Source organism: Anoplopoma fimbria, chromosome 6 (genome assembly GCF_027596085.1).
Source record: "Anoplopoma fimbria isolate UVic2021 breed Golden Eagle Sablefish chromosome 6, Afim_UVic_2022, whole genome shotgun sequence".
In the NCBI taxonomy this organism is placed as follows: Eukaryota; Metazoa; Chordata; class Actinopteri; order Perciformes; family Anoplopomatidae; genus Anoplopoma; species Anoplopoma fimbria.
This window is the reverse complement of record NC_072454.1, coordinates 5,613,477-5,631,681: the sequence shown is the minus strand read 5'-3', so window position 1 is coordinate 5,631,681 and position 18,205 is coordinate 5,613,477. Positions and strand designations below refer to the sequence as shown.

The 18,205-nt window shown below is 39.7% G+C and overlaps 1 protein-coding gene across 1 annotated transcript in view; it reads left to right on the top strand.

Moving 5' to 3' along the window:
- The window catches only part of atrnl1a (attractin-like 1a), a 237,273-nt gene that overhangs the window by 23,284 nt on the left and 195,784 nt on the right, over nt 1-18,205 (top strand). The window contains exons 2-5 of the mRNA XM_054600058.1: nt 7,650-7,733; nt 9,867-9,980; nt 10,950-11,078; nt 15,552-15,760. Of these exons, the coding sequence (XP_054456033.1) occupies nt 7,650-7,733; nt 9,867-9,980; nt 10,950-11,078; nt 15,552-15,760 (536 nt within the window). The remainder of the gene's footprint in view (nt 1-7,649; nt 7,734-9,866; nt 9,981-10,949; nt 11,079-15,551; nt 15,761-18,205) is intronic.

Here is an 18,205-nt window from a genome sequence, read left to right as displayed (position 1 = left end):
TTTCGGGACTATTTCACAACCTGCTGTGACACTTGATTGGGATACGAGTGGACAGACTAAGATGTGCACACTCACTCACTCACTCACTCACTCACTCATGCGGGAGGGATCGCATGATTCTCCTGGTGGAGATAACAAAGCTCCAAGAAAAGAAAACTCTTTGCAGTCAGATGAAACGATCAGTGCTGGCGAGTTTAGTGTCTAGATTTAAAGGTAGGGAGGGGTTTGACTGCACTGAGAGAGAATGCCAGTGTGTTGTGCATAGTTGTGAATTTTACGGCTCATTGGAATGAGTCATTGCTTTGAGTTATATTTTCTAAATATGGTCATCTAAGACTTTATAGACGAGGAGCGATGTTATTCTTGGAGGTCTTTCAAGCCTGTGAACTTTTAAGATTGTTGTATTTAAAAAAAAATTCAAACGTTTGTGTGTTTTTTCACATGAGGGAGGACATTTTTGCAAAGTGAAGTCACTTCTGAGAAACTCTCCCTCCTTTACACAAGCTCACTCATGATGAAGTGTAGTGTGAGGGGGTTAAGCTGACTGTACGATGAGAGCGTTCGGGAATGAAAAGAGTTCCTCCCAGTCCACTCGGACACAAACATGTACGTCTTGTTGTTGCTGACAGTGATGTCACTCTCAGCTGACTCCACGCCGTCACTGAAAGCCTTTTGTGTGGCTGGTTGTGGTTGTTTCTGATTTTGTGTTTCGCTCTTGCATGAATGTGTCACCACGCTCTGGTACAGTCCGGTGGTTACTGAATGTCTGTCTTGTTGTAGCGGAGGAGAGGGAAAAAAATCGATACAACAAGGCTTTTTTTCTCATGCGTCCTGTAAGACACACTGAAGTGTTCAGTGTTCAACTCCTAACCTTATTTTCTTCCTTTCCTTTAGGGGACTGGACAGTCTGCTTAACTTTGGTTGTGTAATCCAGTCGGAGGGGGAGACAGTCGGGGTGTCCCGTCACACTGTTTGGTCACATCTCTGCTGTTACTCCTTAAAAGCTAATGCCGCCGTAATTAGATTTCATGTTGCCATTAAAGCGCATTAAATGTAAAATCTGCTGATGCATTAGCTGAGCAGCTACAGTGTGACACTGTAGAATATAGAAGTCCAGACTTTGGCAAAGGCTCCTGGGAGCTGTTGTTGTCCGGGATCCAAGCTTGCCAAGGAGGGCCACTCATCTCCTTGCATGCCTGTAATGAAACAAAAAACACATTACAACGAGACACCGTGGAGAAGAAATGAACAGATGATTGTTAATCTTGTGCTTCTCACCTGAATACATTGTGTGAATTTGTGAGGCCTTATTAATGTTCGGAACACATTTCTGTCCTAGCAAAATATGTTTTTAAAGTCGATTTTTTGAATATTTAAAACTTGCATTGTTTACACCTGTATTCACTAAAGCTAGCAGTCTTCGTCTGCCTCTTGCTCGTCCAATGCTAGTTTCTTGGTTACCGCCGCAAGTGTATATCAGGGAAATAGCATTAAATTCAGGGACTCTGAGGGACTCCAAAATCAATTCCTAATCCAAACATTCCTCCATTGTGGCCGACCGATTAAGTGAAATCGCCGTCGACTCAACCACGTGACAAATTTATGCTCTGGCTTCTTTGAATAACAAAGCACCACCTGCTCATTGGTCATCTTACTGCAGGAGTCCCTCGTCCATTTGTAATCATTCATATTTAATGATATGAACTGAATGTTTAATCCTTTTATTCTATTTTTTTTTTTTACAATGTTTTATTAATGTCTGTGCGGCTAGCCCCCAAAGCAAAGTAAATTAATATTGATTATGATGGTATTAAAGCAATTTTTGGAAATGTCAACACAGGTGATATCTTAAGACAAAAATATATAATAGCTGGAAATCTAGAAGCCAACACCTGTCCTCAGTGAACGTATTGCATTGTAAGTTTCTTTTTTTATGATAAAGAAAGACTTTGCATGACAGTTGTGTGTGACAGAAGTTGTAAAAGTGATGGGTTAACCTTTAAGGTCGACCTTTGAAGGCGGTGCTAGAAAACGAAACAGGTGATTTGTACCTTTATTAACTGAAGACATGGGTCTCTCTCTCCATGTCTCTGTCTCTACCCCTCTTGCTCTATCTCCATCCATTTGTCTGTCTATCCTTCATGCATCTGTCTTCTGTACATCATCAATTATTCACCCGGAGCAGATGAATATTTCAAAGGGTGCCGGACTCTCTTCCTCTAAACCTCATCCCCTCGTCCCTGTCTCCGTTTTATCTCCCTGCTCTCTCAGTCTCTCCTTCCTCATCTGTCTCTGCCTTCCTTCTACCTCTGCCACCATCACCCTCTCATGCTTTTATCCCTGCGTGTGTGTGTGTGTGTGTGTGTGTGTGTGTGTGTGTGTGTGTGTGTGTGTGTGTGTGTGTGTGTGTGTGTGTGTGTGTGTGTGTTTGTTTGTGTGTTTGTTTGAATGTTGATTTTGGTCCTGTGGAATCTGTAAAAGATGTGACTTTAGCCTGTGAGCTGTGAGCTCCTAGACTGTCTGCTGTCTCTGGTCATCATTTGTAACCTTAACTGGCTGGAAGTGTGTGTGTCCGTGTGTGTGTGTGTGTGTGTGTGTGTGTGTGTGTGTGTGTGTGTGTGTTGGTCTCATGTCTGCAAGTGTGCACATAAAGTATGCACGTCTTCTTCTATGTCAGGCTTTTTCTGGGAGGATTAATGGAAGAGGCGTTTGAAGTGACTGTTTGTTGGGGCTGTCGGAGGCCCCTCCAGTCAGCTCATCATTAACTATGGATGGGATCTACCTTTCGCACGTTTTCGTAGACGGGCTGAGCCTCTCTGCTCTCACAGAGTTTTTCACTTAACCCAAAAATACGTGAAGAGGGCCACACCAAGGCTTTGTCCCAATTCTAGTCCTTAAAGCATGAAACTTTAATTGTAAGGATAGGATAGAGATAATGAATAATAAGGAGTTGAGGAAGTATTTTACTCATTACTCTGATGATTAACCCATTATTGAAGAAGAATATGTTTTTTGGGATGTATTTAATAACAAAAAACATAATATAAAACGGACAAAAAGTACTTTTTCTTAAATCCTGACCGAGCTCTTCGTACTCAAAGCGTTTGGGTCTGAATTATCCAGCAGACTGGAGCCTTTATGTGTGTTCTCCACATCTCTGTGCAGGTTTCCATCCTCCTCCCACAGGCCAAAGACACGTCACACTGTACTTGCCAATTTGAATGAATTTCTTGCTCTGTAATGAACTGTCTCTCAGTGTCATCATGTGCGATACCTCTGCAGAGGATAGATGGGAATAGAAAACCAATATTAGGATCCTGATAATATTCTACAGTAATTTGGTTTAAGCATTTGTAAATTGCAGAAATATATTTTAGTGTTGTTGAATGTAAAATGTCCATTAATGTCCATATATGTCTGACACTCGATGGCAGCTAGCTAGTTGTCACGTCGGCTAATACATTTGAGCCAGTAGAGAAGCCATAGCCGGCTAGCTTAGTGTACTTTGAATACTAGCTCTTTCAAGCTTCCAGGTTCCCCTTTTTGAATGTTTCCATTTTGTTTAACTCCCGGCGCTGCACTTGGGCAGATTATGGTGGAGCTGTGGGAAACAAATGAAGCACCACAGGGGATCTTCCATTGTTCTGATGAACCATTATTCCAATACCAAAAGCCTTTTTGTCCGATAGTTTGTTGCTCCAAAAATAAACACCCATTGCTCCAACGCCCATTGCTCCAAAAATACACATTATGCCTGCAACAAACAGAAGAACGTGGCTTATTATTATTAAGGATGACAGTGATATTTTTCCCATACTATGGCGAAGGCATGACCCGAGAAGTGACATAGGTCAGGGTGAGGGTAAGAATGTCAGGGTAAGCCAATCAGAGGCAGAGTAGGGCGGTTCTTCTGTGTACTATTAAGTCATGTGCTTATTGTTTTTTTGCAGGGACAGTGTGTGTTTTCAGTGTAATGGGCCTTTGGAAAAATGTCTGTTTGTTTTTCGGGGTAACGGGATATCTGACAAAGGGGCTTTCTGAAAATGAGTCGTCCGAACAACAGCATCGCACCAACCAATGCTAGACTCATTTTTGCTGGGATGAAGCATTTTATACCTCTTTAACATAGGAAGCCACCTCTGCAGAGATCATTTAAGACTCAAATAATACATAATGTACGATAAAATGCAATATTTAATTTTAAGGGCCATGTTTGGTTTTCCTGTGAACAGTGTAAGGCATTTATTGTTAAAGGAAGTGCCCACATGCAATACTTAATGACTTTATTCTTTGTTCATTTTGTTTTATTTCAGATAAGAACTATGCATACTATAACTTTTAATGTTTAAATTTAAATTTTGTTCAAATGGGAAGTGAAATTAGGTCTTCATTTTGAAAAATGTAAGCATTAATAACATTACTAGAGTAATCAGACAGGACACAAGACAATATATTATATACTCTACCATTCCTATTCATGTATCATCCTCAGCAAGAAACAAAAAAGACAAAAATACGAAGCTTTCATCGTCCTCATCGATACCATCATCCTTTGAGTCAGGCATTGCAGCGACATGACGGGAATATTTGTCTTCTAATCTGGGATTAGAAGCAGAGGATCAAACTGTGATCATCAGGGATGGATCAGAGGGAGGGATAGAACGGGAGGAAGGGAGGAAGGGTGAAAGGGAGGAAGGGAGGAAGGGTGAGAGATGGCTCCAAAGAGGAAACCAAACAAAAAGGGCCTGATTCTGCCTTTTTCTTTATCACTCCTTTTTTTATTTTACCTCTTTGCACCCTCACGTGTCTTTGAGTGTGTGTGTATATGTGTTCTCTGTGTGTGTGTGTGTGTGTGTGTGTGTGTGTGTGTGTGTGTGTGTGTGTGTGTGTGTGTGTGTGTTTTATTGGCAGGATTCTATCTTTTACTGTGGCTGTGTCCGGCTGCGCTGCAATCTGTTTGCTCTCCCTCTTTTCTCTCTCCTTGTAGAGCGGCAGCACATTTGGCCCAGGACTGGCTCTTAATCTCGTACTGACTGATGATGATGATTATAATCATGATGATGATGATGATGATGGTGATGATGGTGATGCTGTGTGTTTCTGCTTTGCTACCTTTTAGGTCCTTTTGGCAAATTCTAAAAGAACGATCCACTTATTGTACAATCCGAGCCAGAGTCAGACAGGGCGGTCATATGTCAGTTACTCTACCTCGTATGATCTCTTGTTGCCTAGAGTCTTGTTGCTACAGCAACCATTCAGTGTCCAGAAGCATCTTAGGCCAAAGTTTAACCATCAAATCCTTTTACTTTAATGTTTCCCCACATTTTCTTTTCCCAATACATCACAGCCGAATAGCTTTAGCTCGCACTCTTTGCTTCATTTCATTATCAGGTTTATCTAGGTTGATCTATTGACATGTTCTATTTGATCTTATTAAGTGTTTTATTGTAACTGGGTTTAGCTCGCTTCAACCCTGTTAAGCACATTGTGGCTCGGGGTTTAAATAAAAAAATCTCATTACACGCCTTCTTGCCCAGAAGACACAATAAGAATTAGTTTCACTCCCTATTTTTCTTGCAGCCTGTCTGATCTGGCGGCATGCCAGTGTGGCCACAGTGAGACACACACACACACACACACACACACACACACACACACACACACACACACACACACACACACACACACACACACACACACACAGTAACATCCTGTCCAAACCGAGGCATGCTGCGATGTCTTCACCGGCCGTGACGAGCACGCTGTGTGTGTGTGTGTGTGTGTGTGTGTGTGTGTGTGTCTCCATTTTCACCTTTTTCCCTCTATGCAGCAACAGAATGGGATTACTTTGATTGACAGGTGTGACCGATGTTCAACCCCACACACACACACACACAGACATACACTCGAGCCAGCAATGTGATTATTACAATTGCCACATGAATATGTCACGTTGGGGGTCGCCATGGCAACAGTGACATGCACTGTCTTACCTTGACATGAGTGAGACGTCATGTTTTTCTCTGCTCAGAGGGAAATTGTTATTCTGCCACCAGTTGTTTCCTTCATTCGAGGCTCAGTCTGACATACTTGTAATCCCACGCTGGTTGAGAACATTTACAGTATTTATGTGTATTACTAATATATTGATTTATTTCTGCAGCATGGATTTGGTTTCAGCATAAGGCATAAAAGAAGAGGCCACACATGAGTTTTATTTTTATCAAGCTAAAAAACAGAAAAAGAGCCCCACATTAGCCTGAAGTTAAATAATGTAGTGACGGCTGTGCTTTAAGCTGCGTGTCTGCGATGCATGAATGGGACGGTTCTCCATTTGGCCATGCTGGGGAGTCTTATGTTACGCAGCGGCAAAGGCAAGGAAATCTACTTAACTGGAGTGCAGGATGATGCAGATGATGCGGCAGGTGTAACGCTAGATCTGTCAGCTGGTGATGGAACAGTAGCAGGGCCTGATGCCAAGGTAAAACTTCTTGTAGAGGAGGATTTTAATAAGACGGGCAGGTGAATGTCAGGTGGGGCAGCATAAAAAAAATGTTCAGTACGATTAGAGTTGCTTGCCGTTTTAGGAAATATTTCTCTTCGTTGACTTGCAGAAGTGTTAAAGGAGAAGATTTGTATTAATCTCATATACGTTTGTGAGTTGAGAGCTGGGGGAAAAGGTGACTTAGCTTAGCATAAATGTGAAGCAGCTACCCTGGCTTTGTTTGGCAAGGAATAGTGCTGTTACTGTCTCTGTTACTTTCCCTTAAACAACAAATCTGTATGTTTTGTTATAATGGATTAAAAGCCAAGAGAAAGACTGTCTGACTGAAACAAGCTTAAATAGCGAATCAGGGACTCAGACCACGTGGGACAAAATTCCCTCTGTTGGTCCTCTATGCAGACGTTTAATTAGATGTCTAATTAGCATCATCTATCGTCGTTATAGGAGATCTGACAATTAGTGTTTGATATAAGTACACGAGTATTAAGAATTATTGAATATGCCCGAGAGGGAGCAGAAAATCATTGAAACGGCTCAATATGAACGACATGTTGGGTTGAGCTGATGCATATTTGCGATGTAGCCTCAGCTGTGATTTAACGGATTCAAAGTCGTTTTTCAAAAAATGTGTGAACGATATCACTATTCCAATATTTTATGTGGTCAACCGTTGTTTTTTTTAGCAGAAATTCAGACTATTCAATTTTATATTGCCCTATTTAAATTCATTTAGATGACTTTTTCTGCCTTTTTCCGATGAATTTTTTGGAACAAAAAGCTTGAAACATGGAGTTCTTGCTCTCATAGCCCACCACCACTGTAAGAATGCATCATACCTCCTCCAGTAGTAATGTGGAACATTAAGTTTTACATGCTGCATGCCACAGGGCTTCATCAATAAGAATGGATCTCTTTGTGTTGGGGTGGTCACAAGACAACATTTTGAGAAGCAGTTTTTTTTGGGCTTTATTTGAAGGGCAGCTGCGGGTCAAAATGCTACTTTGATGCTACTCTGCTCTACTCTGCTCAGTTTAGATGCTGTCTTTTTAATTTGTTTCGGTTAAGCACATGACGTTTTATTTTTATCCCTGAATACCAGATTAAACCTCTCTCTTTTCTCCCCCCTATTTGTGTCTTCCCACAGGTTAACAGACCTGTCAGGCATTCTCACAGATGGACCAGTAAACTACAAATACAAGACCAAATGCACTTGGCTAATAGAAGGATAGTAAGTATCACAGATTTTCTTCTCTCCTCTATCATCATTCATCTTACTTTGTTCTACTTGGTTAAACACTTTGTATTCGGCTGAGAGGCTCCAGATAAAGAGAGATTTTTTTCTTACTGTTAATAGAAGCAGTTTGTTGTTATTATGCTCCATTGCTTTGTGCCCATTAACTGCTCAGAGATGAATGCACTGCAATGCATCACAGAAATAGCTATGAAATGCTGCATGTATACATTTTATTCTGCTGCCTTTGACAAGTGTCATGTGACGCCGTGTAACAGCCCGTAACTGAATGACACCTGCAAAAAGAACATCTGTAAAAAAAAATACATTATGTTTAGCAATATTTCTTTAGTAATCTTCATACAGATTTGTTTTGGGTGAAGGCTGCAAATGTTCATTTTCTCCATGGAAAGTTTTTAAGGAAAGTAAAAAATATTTCAGGAAGGTTCAGGCTCAGTAAAATATTTGTAAAGATAATTATAAATATTATATAGCTTAGTCAAATCCATTTTTGTTCAAATAGCCAGAAATCTTAAATTGAAATAGAAACTACAGATTGATTGCCACGAACTTCAGTGCAGATATCTACGTCCCATTGAGGATGAATGAATTCTCTCACATCTTGCACCACCAGCAGGTCAAGAGCTCCACTTAAAGAACACCATACATCTACTGCTCTCAAACATGCGTGATATCATTTCTACATGTTCTTTTGTCTCTGTCATTTCTATCTACTGTATTTAACTGATAAATGAATGCAGGGTAAATCTGAGGTTATCCAGCTTTGGATAGAACAACCGGGTCCTTTATCTTGTGGATCTGCATCCACTTGTATTGATTTGTCACTCCCATTTTCTCCTGGTTTGCTGGCTTAGTTCAGTTTGCTCTTGAAAGTTGCTTCTGGTCGGTTTTCCCAGCTTCAGTCTCACAGAGCTTCATAGGCCTTTGTTCAAACTATTTGGTACACCTAAATATAAACACAAATTAAAGGGACGTTTGATACCGGTTATGATGACAACATTTGGACCAAAATGGATTGTCTGTTTATCCCAAATCACTTTACCACATTGCGTTTGCGTTCAGTATCGATAGTCATGATCCCCAGAGGATGATTTCTGATTTTTGTTGACATCTTGGCTTTTCATTTAATGCTACCATTATGTCAAAATTGACCGTTTGACCAAGAATCTGATAAAAAACAGATTTTTTCAAACTCTGAAAGTTCTGAAAATTATTTTAAATATTCAGCTAAGTCAGCCAAGTGGATGTCTATCTTCTTTTATGGGGACCCACTGAGCTTTTCTCCAGCACCATTATCAGATCAAAAATCCCACTTGTACCCAAACAAATCTTAATGAAATATCACAACATGTAATGAGCACATACATGTGTCCATGAGGATACATACTTGCATAATTTCCTCTTGTGCCACTCTTTCCACTTTCAGTCCCACGTCCATGCAGTCAAAATAGCAAAATATCGGTATATTGGTCATTTGAAGACTGATTACATTTACTTGCACACTAGTATCCTGGTTTTGAGTCTTATTCTGGTTTAGCTCATATTTGGGATATACATCATTATCATCAGCATATGTATTTTACAGACTTAATAAGTGACTTGCGTTGATAATACACTTGCGCAAATAACATACAGTGATCCTGAGAAACCTGTATTTTAAAAGGAGTACTCTGACACAGAAACCTTGATACTGTGGCAGCTACAGTAAACACCTTCAGCAAATACAGGTTTCTCAAAACTGGAACAAGAGCTCATTTCAGAGCTCTGAAACCATCCATTATCTTTTCCTCCCAGGGTTACTGGAGCACACAAACCCCTCCACCCCGTTAAGGTGGTAATTTATCGGAGAGTGTTACGAAACCAGAATATCCAGGGGAAAAAGTGCATCATTTCGATAATAGAGCACAATAAAACACACCTATTGAAGCGTCTCGGAGACTTGTAATGAGAAACCACAATGACTTCCGTATTTTTTCCGAGGCACTGTGTCAATTTGTGATCAGAGACAAGAATGAAATGAAGCAAACAGGTAATCTATATTCATCAAATGTATTTCTTATCATACCCATCTACAGTGTGTTCTTTCTCCTCTCTCTCCCCGTGTCCCAGTCCGAATGCAGTACTCAGGCTGCGCTTCAATCACTTCGCCACCGAGTGCAGCTGGGACCACATGTACGTCTTCGATGGAGACTCCATTTACGCCCCTTTGATTGCCGTCTTCAGGTGAGCCTCCGTCATTCTGAATAGGAGAGAGCTGTGAGAGGTGATGGGGGGGAAAATATGGAAATGACTCAGGTAGCCTTTGGCACAGCTTCAATAGCGCCGACAATTTCTCACTTATGCCGTCAAATGACTCCACGTATAGGCAAACAAAGGGGCCTCATAATTACCATACTAACACAATGCAGCAATAATGGAAAGGAAATATTGCAATTACTCACATCGGCCCGTTATACCACTTGTTTCTCGAGCTTTATTGTATATATTCGATATTTTTTTCTACAAGCATGTGGATGGCACTATTTCATTTGACAAGAATTCATTAAAAAAAAAGCAATGCCACAATAATTTAACAACCTCCTGCTTCCTTTGCTCAATTGAGGCTTATCTCCTGTTGAGAGTTCGGTTGCTCCCAGGATATGAAGGAGCTCATTTGGCCTTTTCCAACCACGGAAAGATTAAGTGGCATTTGAATATACAAAGCCTAGACTTGCGTGGCATTATTACCTACAACAAATAAGCTTCCATTGTTTATTATAGATGGGAACATACTTATGTTGGGGAAAGAGGGCCGTGGTTGCCGCGGGGAGGATGCTTTGACTCTGATTAATTTTGGAAGAGCGTGCATTTGCGGCGCGTTGCGCTTATTAAAAGAGACAGGCAGAGCATATAAGAAACCGCCGACCCCCAACTGTAAAACCTCATCAAACAGATAAAACCCAAATACGACTCTGCGCTGCAATGTTGTTTTACTTTAAAGCTAATTACTGTCATATTTTTAGTGGGGCCTGCAATTGCTCAAATGGAATCCTTTTTATCTTATAGGTCTCCAGTGGTGCTCTCAGATCAGAGTGCTTAAAATACAGCAGCATTTCAAAATGCTTTTAACATTATTACTTCTTTCTTTTTTTGTTGTTGAGGGGGGCCTGTCTATCTGTCTTGGCCTCATTCTCTGTCTTTTTGCTTTCTCAGTGGTCTAGTAGTTCCAGAGACGAGGGGTAATGAGACGGTCCCGGAGGTAGTGACGACGTCCGGCTACGCTCTGCTTCACTTCTTCAGCGACGCTGCGTACAACCTGACCGGCTTCAGCATCGCCTACTCGTACGTCTAGACGTCAAACCTCCTTCACTGTTTTTCTCACATCTTTTCCACTTCTTAGTCTTATATATGAATGACTGATAAACCCATTGTACACCACATGCCCAGCACCAATCTGCAGACAAAGTTAGCAACAAACTAACTGGTGATGAAAGTGGAACAACTAGCATCTAAATGTTGCTAAATGTCTGGATGTGTAAGTATGTGTAACTGTTTGGTGACACCATAACAAACTGTTAGCTTGCTGTGCAGGTGACAAAAATGTTGTGTAGCTTTTTGTACAATATAATAATAATAACTTTATTCATATAGCACCTTTAAAAACAAAGTTTACAAAGTGCTTTGACAGACAAAGCTGCAAATGCAAGTCAATAAAACAACAGAAAGCTCAAGTGAGGCCCAAGAAAGCAAGACAAGGTAAGGTAAGAGTTAAACCCTGATTAAAACAAAGAAATTGAAAAAAAAAATACAAATAGATCAAGAAATAAATGAAATAGAATAATTTATTAAAATAAAATAATAATATCAATGATAAAACAAAGCAGTAAAGCAAAGACATCACATAAAAGCCTGTAAAAATTGGTTTTAAGAACAAGTGCATACATACAGTATTTCCTGAGTGACTTAAAGAACATTATCATCTTCAGCTGTTATGCAATAGCAATGGTGCAATGTCTAAATAATAAAAAAAACACTTAAAAGATCCAAGTGTATTGAATAGGTTTCAGTTCTTCTTCCTTTTGGTTTCACTTCCAATATACAGTATATTCAGGATTCTTGTAAGCACAAATGGGACATAAAGTACTAAAAATACCCAGTCAACTTTCATACTTTAGACCCCTGAAACCTCACATTAACATCAGCTGAACACTAGCTCAAGTGATGTTGTTTCTTTGCTTATTCATTTGCAACGTTAGCTAGTTACTTCTACAGCTAGCTAGCTAATTAACCCCTTTTCAAAGCAGATATTTTGGCTCCTCATAGCAAGAAAAGCACAGTTGTAATTAATAACATTATTAACGGTTGGTAGCGTGTTGTGAGCGCTGGATCACTTGCATAGTGGTCCTTCTGATGATCCCAGTGTCCTCGTTGTAAGAGTTTTGTAAGAGCTATCATTACAGTTTAACTTGCAAAAGATCAGAGGGAGATATACGTCGGAAATTCATTTTGAATGGTAAAAATCGCTTCAGCCACTGTTGAAATATCAATGGCTAAAGTCAAGAAAACAGTTTTTCCTGCAAATTTGAGGGCTTAGTTTTAAAGGGGTATTCATCAGTGGTCGATAAAGGAATGGATGAATGATATTGTGAATTTGCCTAGCACAAAGGGCACACCATATATGAGTATGAGCATCATAAAAACATAATTAAAAGAGTTCAGGCCAAGTGTTCGGGGCTTGTTAAGCAGCTGAATGCTGCATGGGACAAAAAGGATGCGACCTCTCTTATAGTCTGCATCCTGGGAGTCCTGTACCTTAGTCCTGAAGATAAAAGTACATATTCTGGCCTTAGAGGATTAAGAGGATCTTCTGTGATCCTGTACTATATAAAGTAAATTAATTGAATAAGCTGTAGGTGGCTAATTTTATTACATACATTTAACGCTTGCCCCGGGGGAAAAAGCAATGCTTGGAACATAAAACTCCTTGACAGATCTCCTTAATGAGTCATATTAAGAGGATATTGAGCCGAGGAACATCCGACCCGGGAATGAATAACTGGGACACTTAATGGAACCGAGTCATCGTTAATGAAATTTGTTTCACCTGTTCCTGCTTAACGAGTCAAAATGTCTGCTGTTAAAAAAAGGTCCGTTGTACCTGCTGTCAATTAGAAATATAGTGAAGAACCCGCTTCATAGTAAAAACAAACCAACTAAAAAAGTGTTTCAACTTGAGCTGCTTCATGTAGTCATCCAGCTGATGTCTAAGCTCAGCTAGCTAAAGCTAACTAGCCAGCTGATGTCTAAGCTCAGCTAGCTAAAGCTAACTAGCTAACGTATTGTCTTTGCAGTTGTTACGTAAGAAGAATTGTGAAGGCACATTACGGAGGTTTGCCGCCAAATGGTAACATACATTTGGTTGTTTTTAGCAGTTAGGACAAAAACATCCACTGGTGTTTGTCTGCTGAGTACAGTCTTTGTTTTACTGCTTTTGTTTCCCAGCCATACTCAAAGGTCACTTGTACACAATAGAACAGAACAGTACTGTACATCTGTACACTCCATGTCACCACATCTTACCCACAGACACAAACCAGGCTGCTTTGTGCCAGTAGCGATGGCCATGATGGAAACTTTAATATGGGGTTGGTTGGTTGACACGCAGCTATTTTACTGACACACTCATCACAGACTTTCTCACACAGTTTGTGATGAGTGATGGTAGCTGGCTAACTTCATTTCATCACATAGTTGGGAGCAGGGTTTGTTGGCACAGTTGCACCATTAGCTGTGAGCTGTCTAGTGTCTTGCATCTTATCATTATTTTCAATGGTTCAAAAAGTAATAGACATTCCTACTGATGAATTGCTTAATAATGTTGTTTGGTTCAAAAAATGGGCAGATATTCTCTAAAATGTTCATGTCTTTAGGTTCTTTTTTTGAATTAACTGTTTTGTAACCTTAAAATCTTAACATTGTGCCAACCAACCCAATGTGATGGGGCTGGTTGGCCCAAATGACTTCATCACCTAATTTTCGAAAATATTTGTCTACAATAAAACATATATTTATAGCTGAGGCCTTAACCTTTCATTCACTGCTGGTTAGAATATTCTGTCAGAAATTCTGCCTGACAAATACGGCAGGTAGTGAAAACAGTTACTGCACAGTCCACAGCCTGGAGGCTCTCAGCATACACACACACACACACACACACACACACACACACACACACATGAATGACCCATGAATGGGGTAAGGGTTGTCATGCCGACCCTCTTGTCACAGCAGCAAACAAGCATTTTTTTTTGTAATGAAAAGATGATTTTCTACCTCTGGTCCTCGACTCCCACTGTCACTCTATATCTCTTTCAGAATCTGTATTTATGTGATATTGCAGAGAAACAGTGTGTAATGTTTGGCGAATCAGTGCATTTTTTCATTGGATTTATAATGGTCCCTCCTTTTCACTCTCCTTTGTGTAATTTTCTTTATGTCCTTCTCGCTGAAGCATCTCTCGTTTTTCTCTTTTTAAATTATACCGGTCTTGCTCCATCTCTCTTACGTGTCCCATGATTCCTTGTATCATTACATTTAATTGGCAGACACTTTTGTCCAAAGCCAATTACAATAAGTGCATTCTGTCTCAATAGGAACAAGAAGTTCAAAATGGAAGTGCCCCCCTGTCAAACAAACAACTGTGTTCAGTGCTACAGTACATCTGCTTTAGTGCTTTTTGTGTACTGATGTTCATATTTTATCAGGGATTCAATAAGTCCAGTCATGCTTCACTACCTTTCATTGATAAATAAGGAATAATGGCTGATGTCAAGGCTACTTTACCTTTACAGAATGCATAATTTCTCATAACCGCATGAGTTGGAGAGCATTATCCTACATTAAATATGGCAATTCTTCAAGAATATTTGTTTTCTAAATTGGCTTGTATGTTTTTTGATGACATAAACAAGGACATCTCACACACAGTCCTGGTCACCAGTTTAACCATTGTTATGTTAAAGTACTTTTGCTTTTTGTCATGCAGTTGGTTAACTATCAAACAAATCTAATGCAGGTTAAACTGGCTACATGGTATAAGTCTAATAATACACTCTGAGGTGTCCTGACATGGGAAATTCCTCTGACTTCATTATTTTGGATTATCAAGAGTGTTTGTTTTTTGTTTCACTTTTGTTTCATTCTGTAAAAGTCAGTCATTCACTCTCCTTTTAGCTCTGCTTTGGTCTCCACCAACTCCTGAGAAACATATCTGACTCTTTAGCAGCTATATGTTCTACTTTCTTCAACAGCTAATTGTGTATCTCTGCGTTTTGTTGCTGTGCAGGTAGTGAGTAGTGAGTTTATTAGAGCTTGTTTCCTGAAAAACAATGAAATGATATCAATAAGAGAGCTAAACCTGAACCGTATACCGGAGTACGAAACCAAAACTATCAGATTTCAGTGCCTAAAAAGCTCCAAAGAGCTGCAGAGTTGTTGATAAGTCTCCTAGTTTTCAGCACAAAAAACAATTCCACATTACATACAGTCATTTCATTCATTGTTAAAAAGAAAATGCTGATTAAGGAAGCTTGATTATTTATCCTTTGCATTAAATGTCAACTTTATATAGTGACTTTAATTATACTGTATGTATAAATGGCACTGAAAGCAAGAGAAGTCATAACACTAGTTGCTATCACTTCACCTCCATCTCAAAGCTGTGGGGTTAATCTAAAAATCGAGTATCTTCTGTGCCTACGGTGACGCATTAACCTTGAAGACCTCAACTTCCCGTCTAACTGTGTCCTCCTTCAGGATGAACTCCTGTCCCAACAACTGCTCGGGCCACGGCCGGTGCAGCACAGCCAACTCGGCCTCGGGTCGAGTGTACTGTGAGTGCGAGGAGTACTGGAAAGGAGACGCCTGCGACATCCCGTACTGCCGGGACAACTGTGGCAGCCCGGGTCACGGCTACTGCGACCTGACGGGGGAGAAGCTCTGCGTCTGCAACGACAGCTGGCAAGGTGAGAGAGAGAGAGAGAGAGAGAGAGAGAGAGAGAGAGAGAGAGAGAGGAGGCAGCGTGTTATCAGGGGATATCAATCCGGTATATGGATGAACTGATGATGTGAACTGAGAAACTCTTTGGTGTTTTTTGGAGTTCAGCCAGAATGGTGAGATGTGTGTTTTTTTTGGGCCTGGAGCTAATGGGTTTTGTTGAGAGATTTCAGAAGGATAAGGGAGGAAGATGATGATGATGATTTGAGGACAGGAAAGGGCAAGAGAGGATGTGTTATATCGGAACTATCTTATTCATTAATTCATCTGTGATGTTGCTGATCCCAGTAAGCATTGATTTACATATTTGAAAGGGCAAAACGTCTAGACATTTGCCTTAAAACTGGCCTATATTTGGTTAAAAAATACATGTTTCCATACGGTTATGTATAACCATTGCTTGAACAGTATTCAATTATTATGTTTTCTTACGTAATGAGGACCTGCTTTACATTAATATTGAAATGCTGTTAGAAAAACGGCTCTGTGTAACCAAAATGTTTTAAAACATTGACATTTCAACCTAATCTAGTCTGTTTTTATGATGTTTTTAGATATGATTTAAGCATTAAATCGCCAAATGAAGGCTTACCAGACTCTGCAACATGTTATTAATTCCATATGTCATTATTGCACCGCCATATAATTATTCTGCAATCAGTACAAATAAGACCAATGCTTGTGTTATTTGTTCTGAAAACAAATACCACGTTGTCTCATGATGCCTGTAATGAAAAGGATCTTTTTGAAGTTTCACTTTTGTTCATTATTCAGTGAGAAAATGGAACTAATAGGAAACAGACAAAAGGAGCAGATACAAAAGCACAGCGGCAGCAGTTTTCCTGTTTATGCTCAACATAATGTTGCCTGATTCAATATTGTTTTGTGTCGTAAAACAAAAGATGTTATGGGGAATCCATTACCTGGCTTCATTACTTTAGTTGTTTATGTTGCATTTGTGAACAATTTGCTGTTGCTCAGCAGCACGCAGAGCACCTTTATGATACACTGGGTATCTGACTGGAAACTTTACAACGGTGTGCTTTTATCTTTTTAAAAAGGAGGCTATTTTATGCAAATCTGAAAAGGAACGGCCATATTTACAACATTCAATGAATGCAACGCAGATGCTGCCAGATTCCAGGCTTATGCTGACTAATGTTTGTTTTGTACATGAGCATCAATCAGAGACTCACACAAATTGATTTTGGTATTTTATAATTATATTGATTAAGTTCAATCTCATCAATACAACATTATACAAATGTGTGTTTACCTGACAAACTGTCTTGTTTCTATTCTTAAAACAATTTAAAACCAATTTAATCCTATATTATATTATTATTATTATTATTATTATTGTTGTTGTTATTGTTTTTAATTATAATAAAACCCCACCAGACATTACAGTCCAGTGAAGTTAGATCAGATGGTAAAATGCTGCCCCCTTCTGGATTAATAGTGTTAACACAAGTTTATTTAGAAAGCGTCTTACTGTCTATTTTGTCTGCAGTCACGTGTTAGTAAATCACTGTGAATGAAAAATATGGAATAATGTCTGAACTGTGACACTTAAAGGATCTGTCACTTACTCTTGCAAGTTAAGTAAAAAAGACTTATTTCCTATCGGTTATTGCCTTAAGCATTTTTTTTGAAAGACAACCACATTTTTTTGTGGCTATTTTTATCATTAATGTACGGCATATAGTGTTACAACACAAAGTTTGCAGGCATATTTTAAAGATCTGAATTTCTTTGTAAATGTGGACGAGTCTCATAAACAAAAGCTGAAAGTGAAGATGAGAGAGAGAGAGAGAGAGAGAGAGAGAGGTGTGTGTGTCTGTGGGGTGATGAGTCAGGTGGGGACTACCACAAAACCCCTGAGAGCAGCCATCTAGTACACAAACAGCGGGGATTATAAAGCGGCTGGTCACCATAGCAACTGCCTTTTCAGATGCAAAAAAAAAAAATCTAAATGTTTTTCTGCTAATGTAAAAAGCATGTTCTGTCTTTCTCCTCCCCGTTCTATCCCTCCACTCTCCTCATCCCACTGTCCACGGAAAGACAAGTGTTTTTGAATGCAGTCCTCATTAATTAATGTTCTTCCTTTGTTACCTGCTGAAGCTTTAATCCGACCCACCTGCCCCATTAGAAACCGCCCTGGTGGTTTTAGCCTCCAGAGAGGTCCCTGGACTTAGAGAGGATGATTTCATGGCTCTGTTGTTGTCTGATCAGCTCTCTCTTTTTCCTCATTTTTGAGGAAAACATATTTGGATTAACTGAGTTATTTTTTTAGATTAGATTTATCGTCTTTGTTTTTTTCAGTAGCGACAAACGCTACAATAATGACTTGTTTCGTAATCAGTCAATGCATTCTGCAAATTACCTGATCAAAACAAAAAATATATACAGT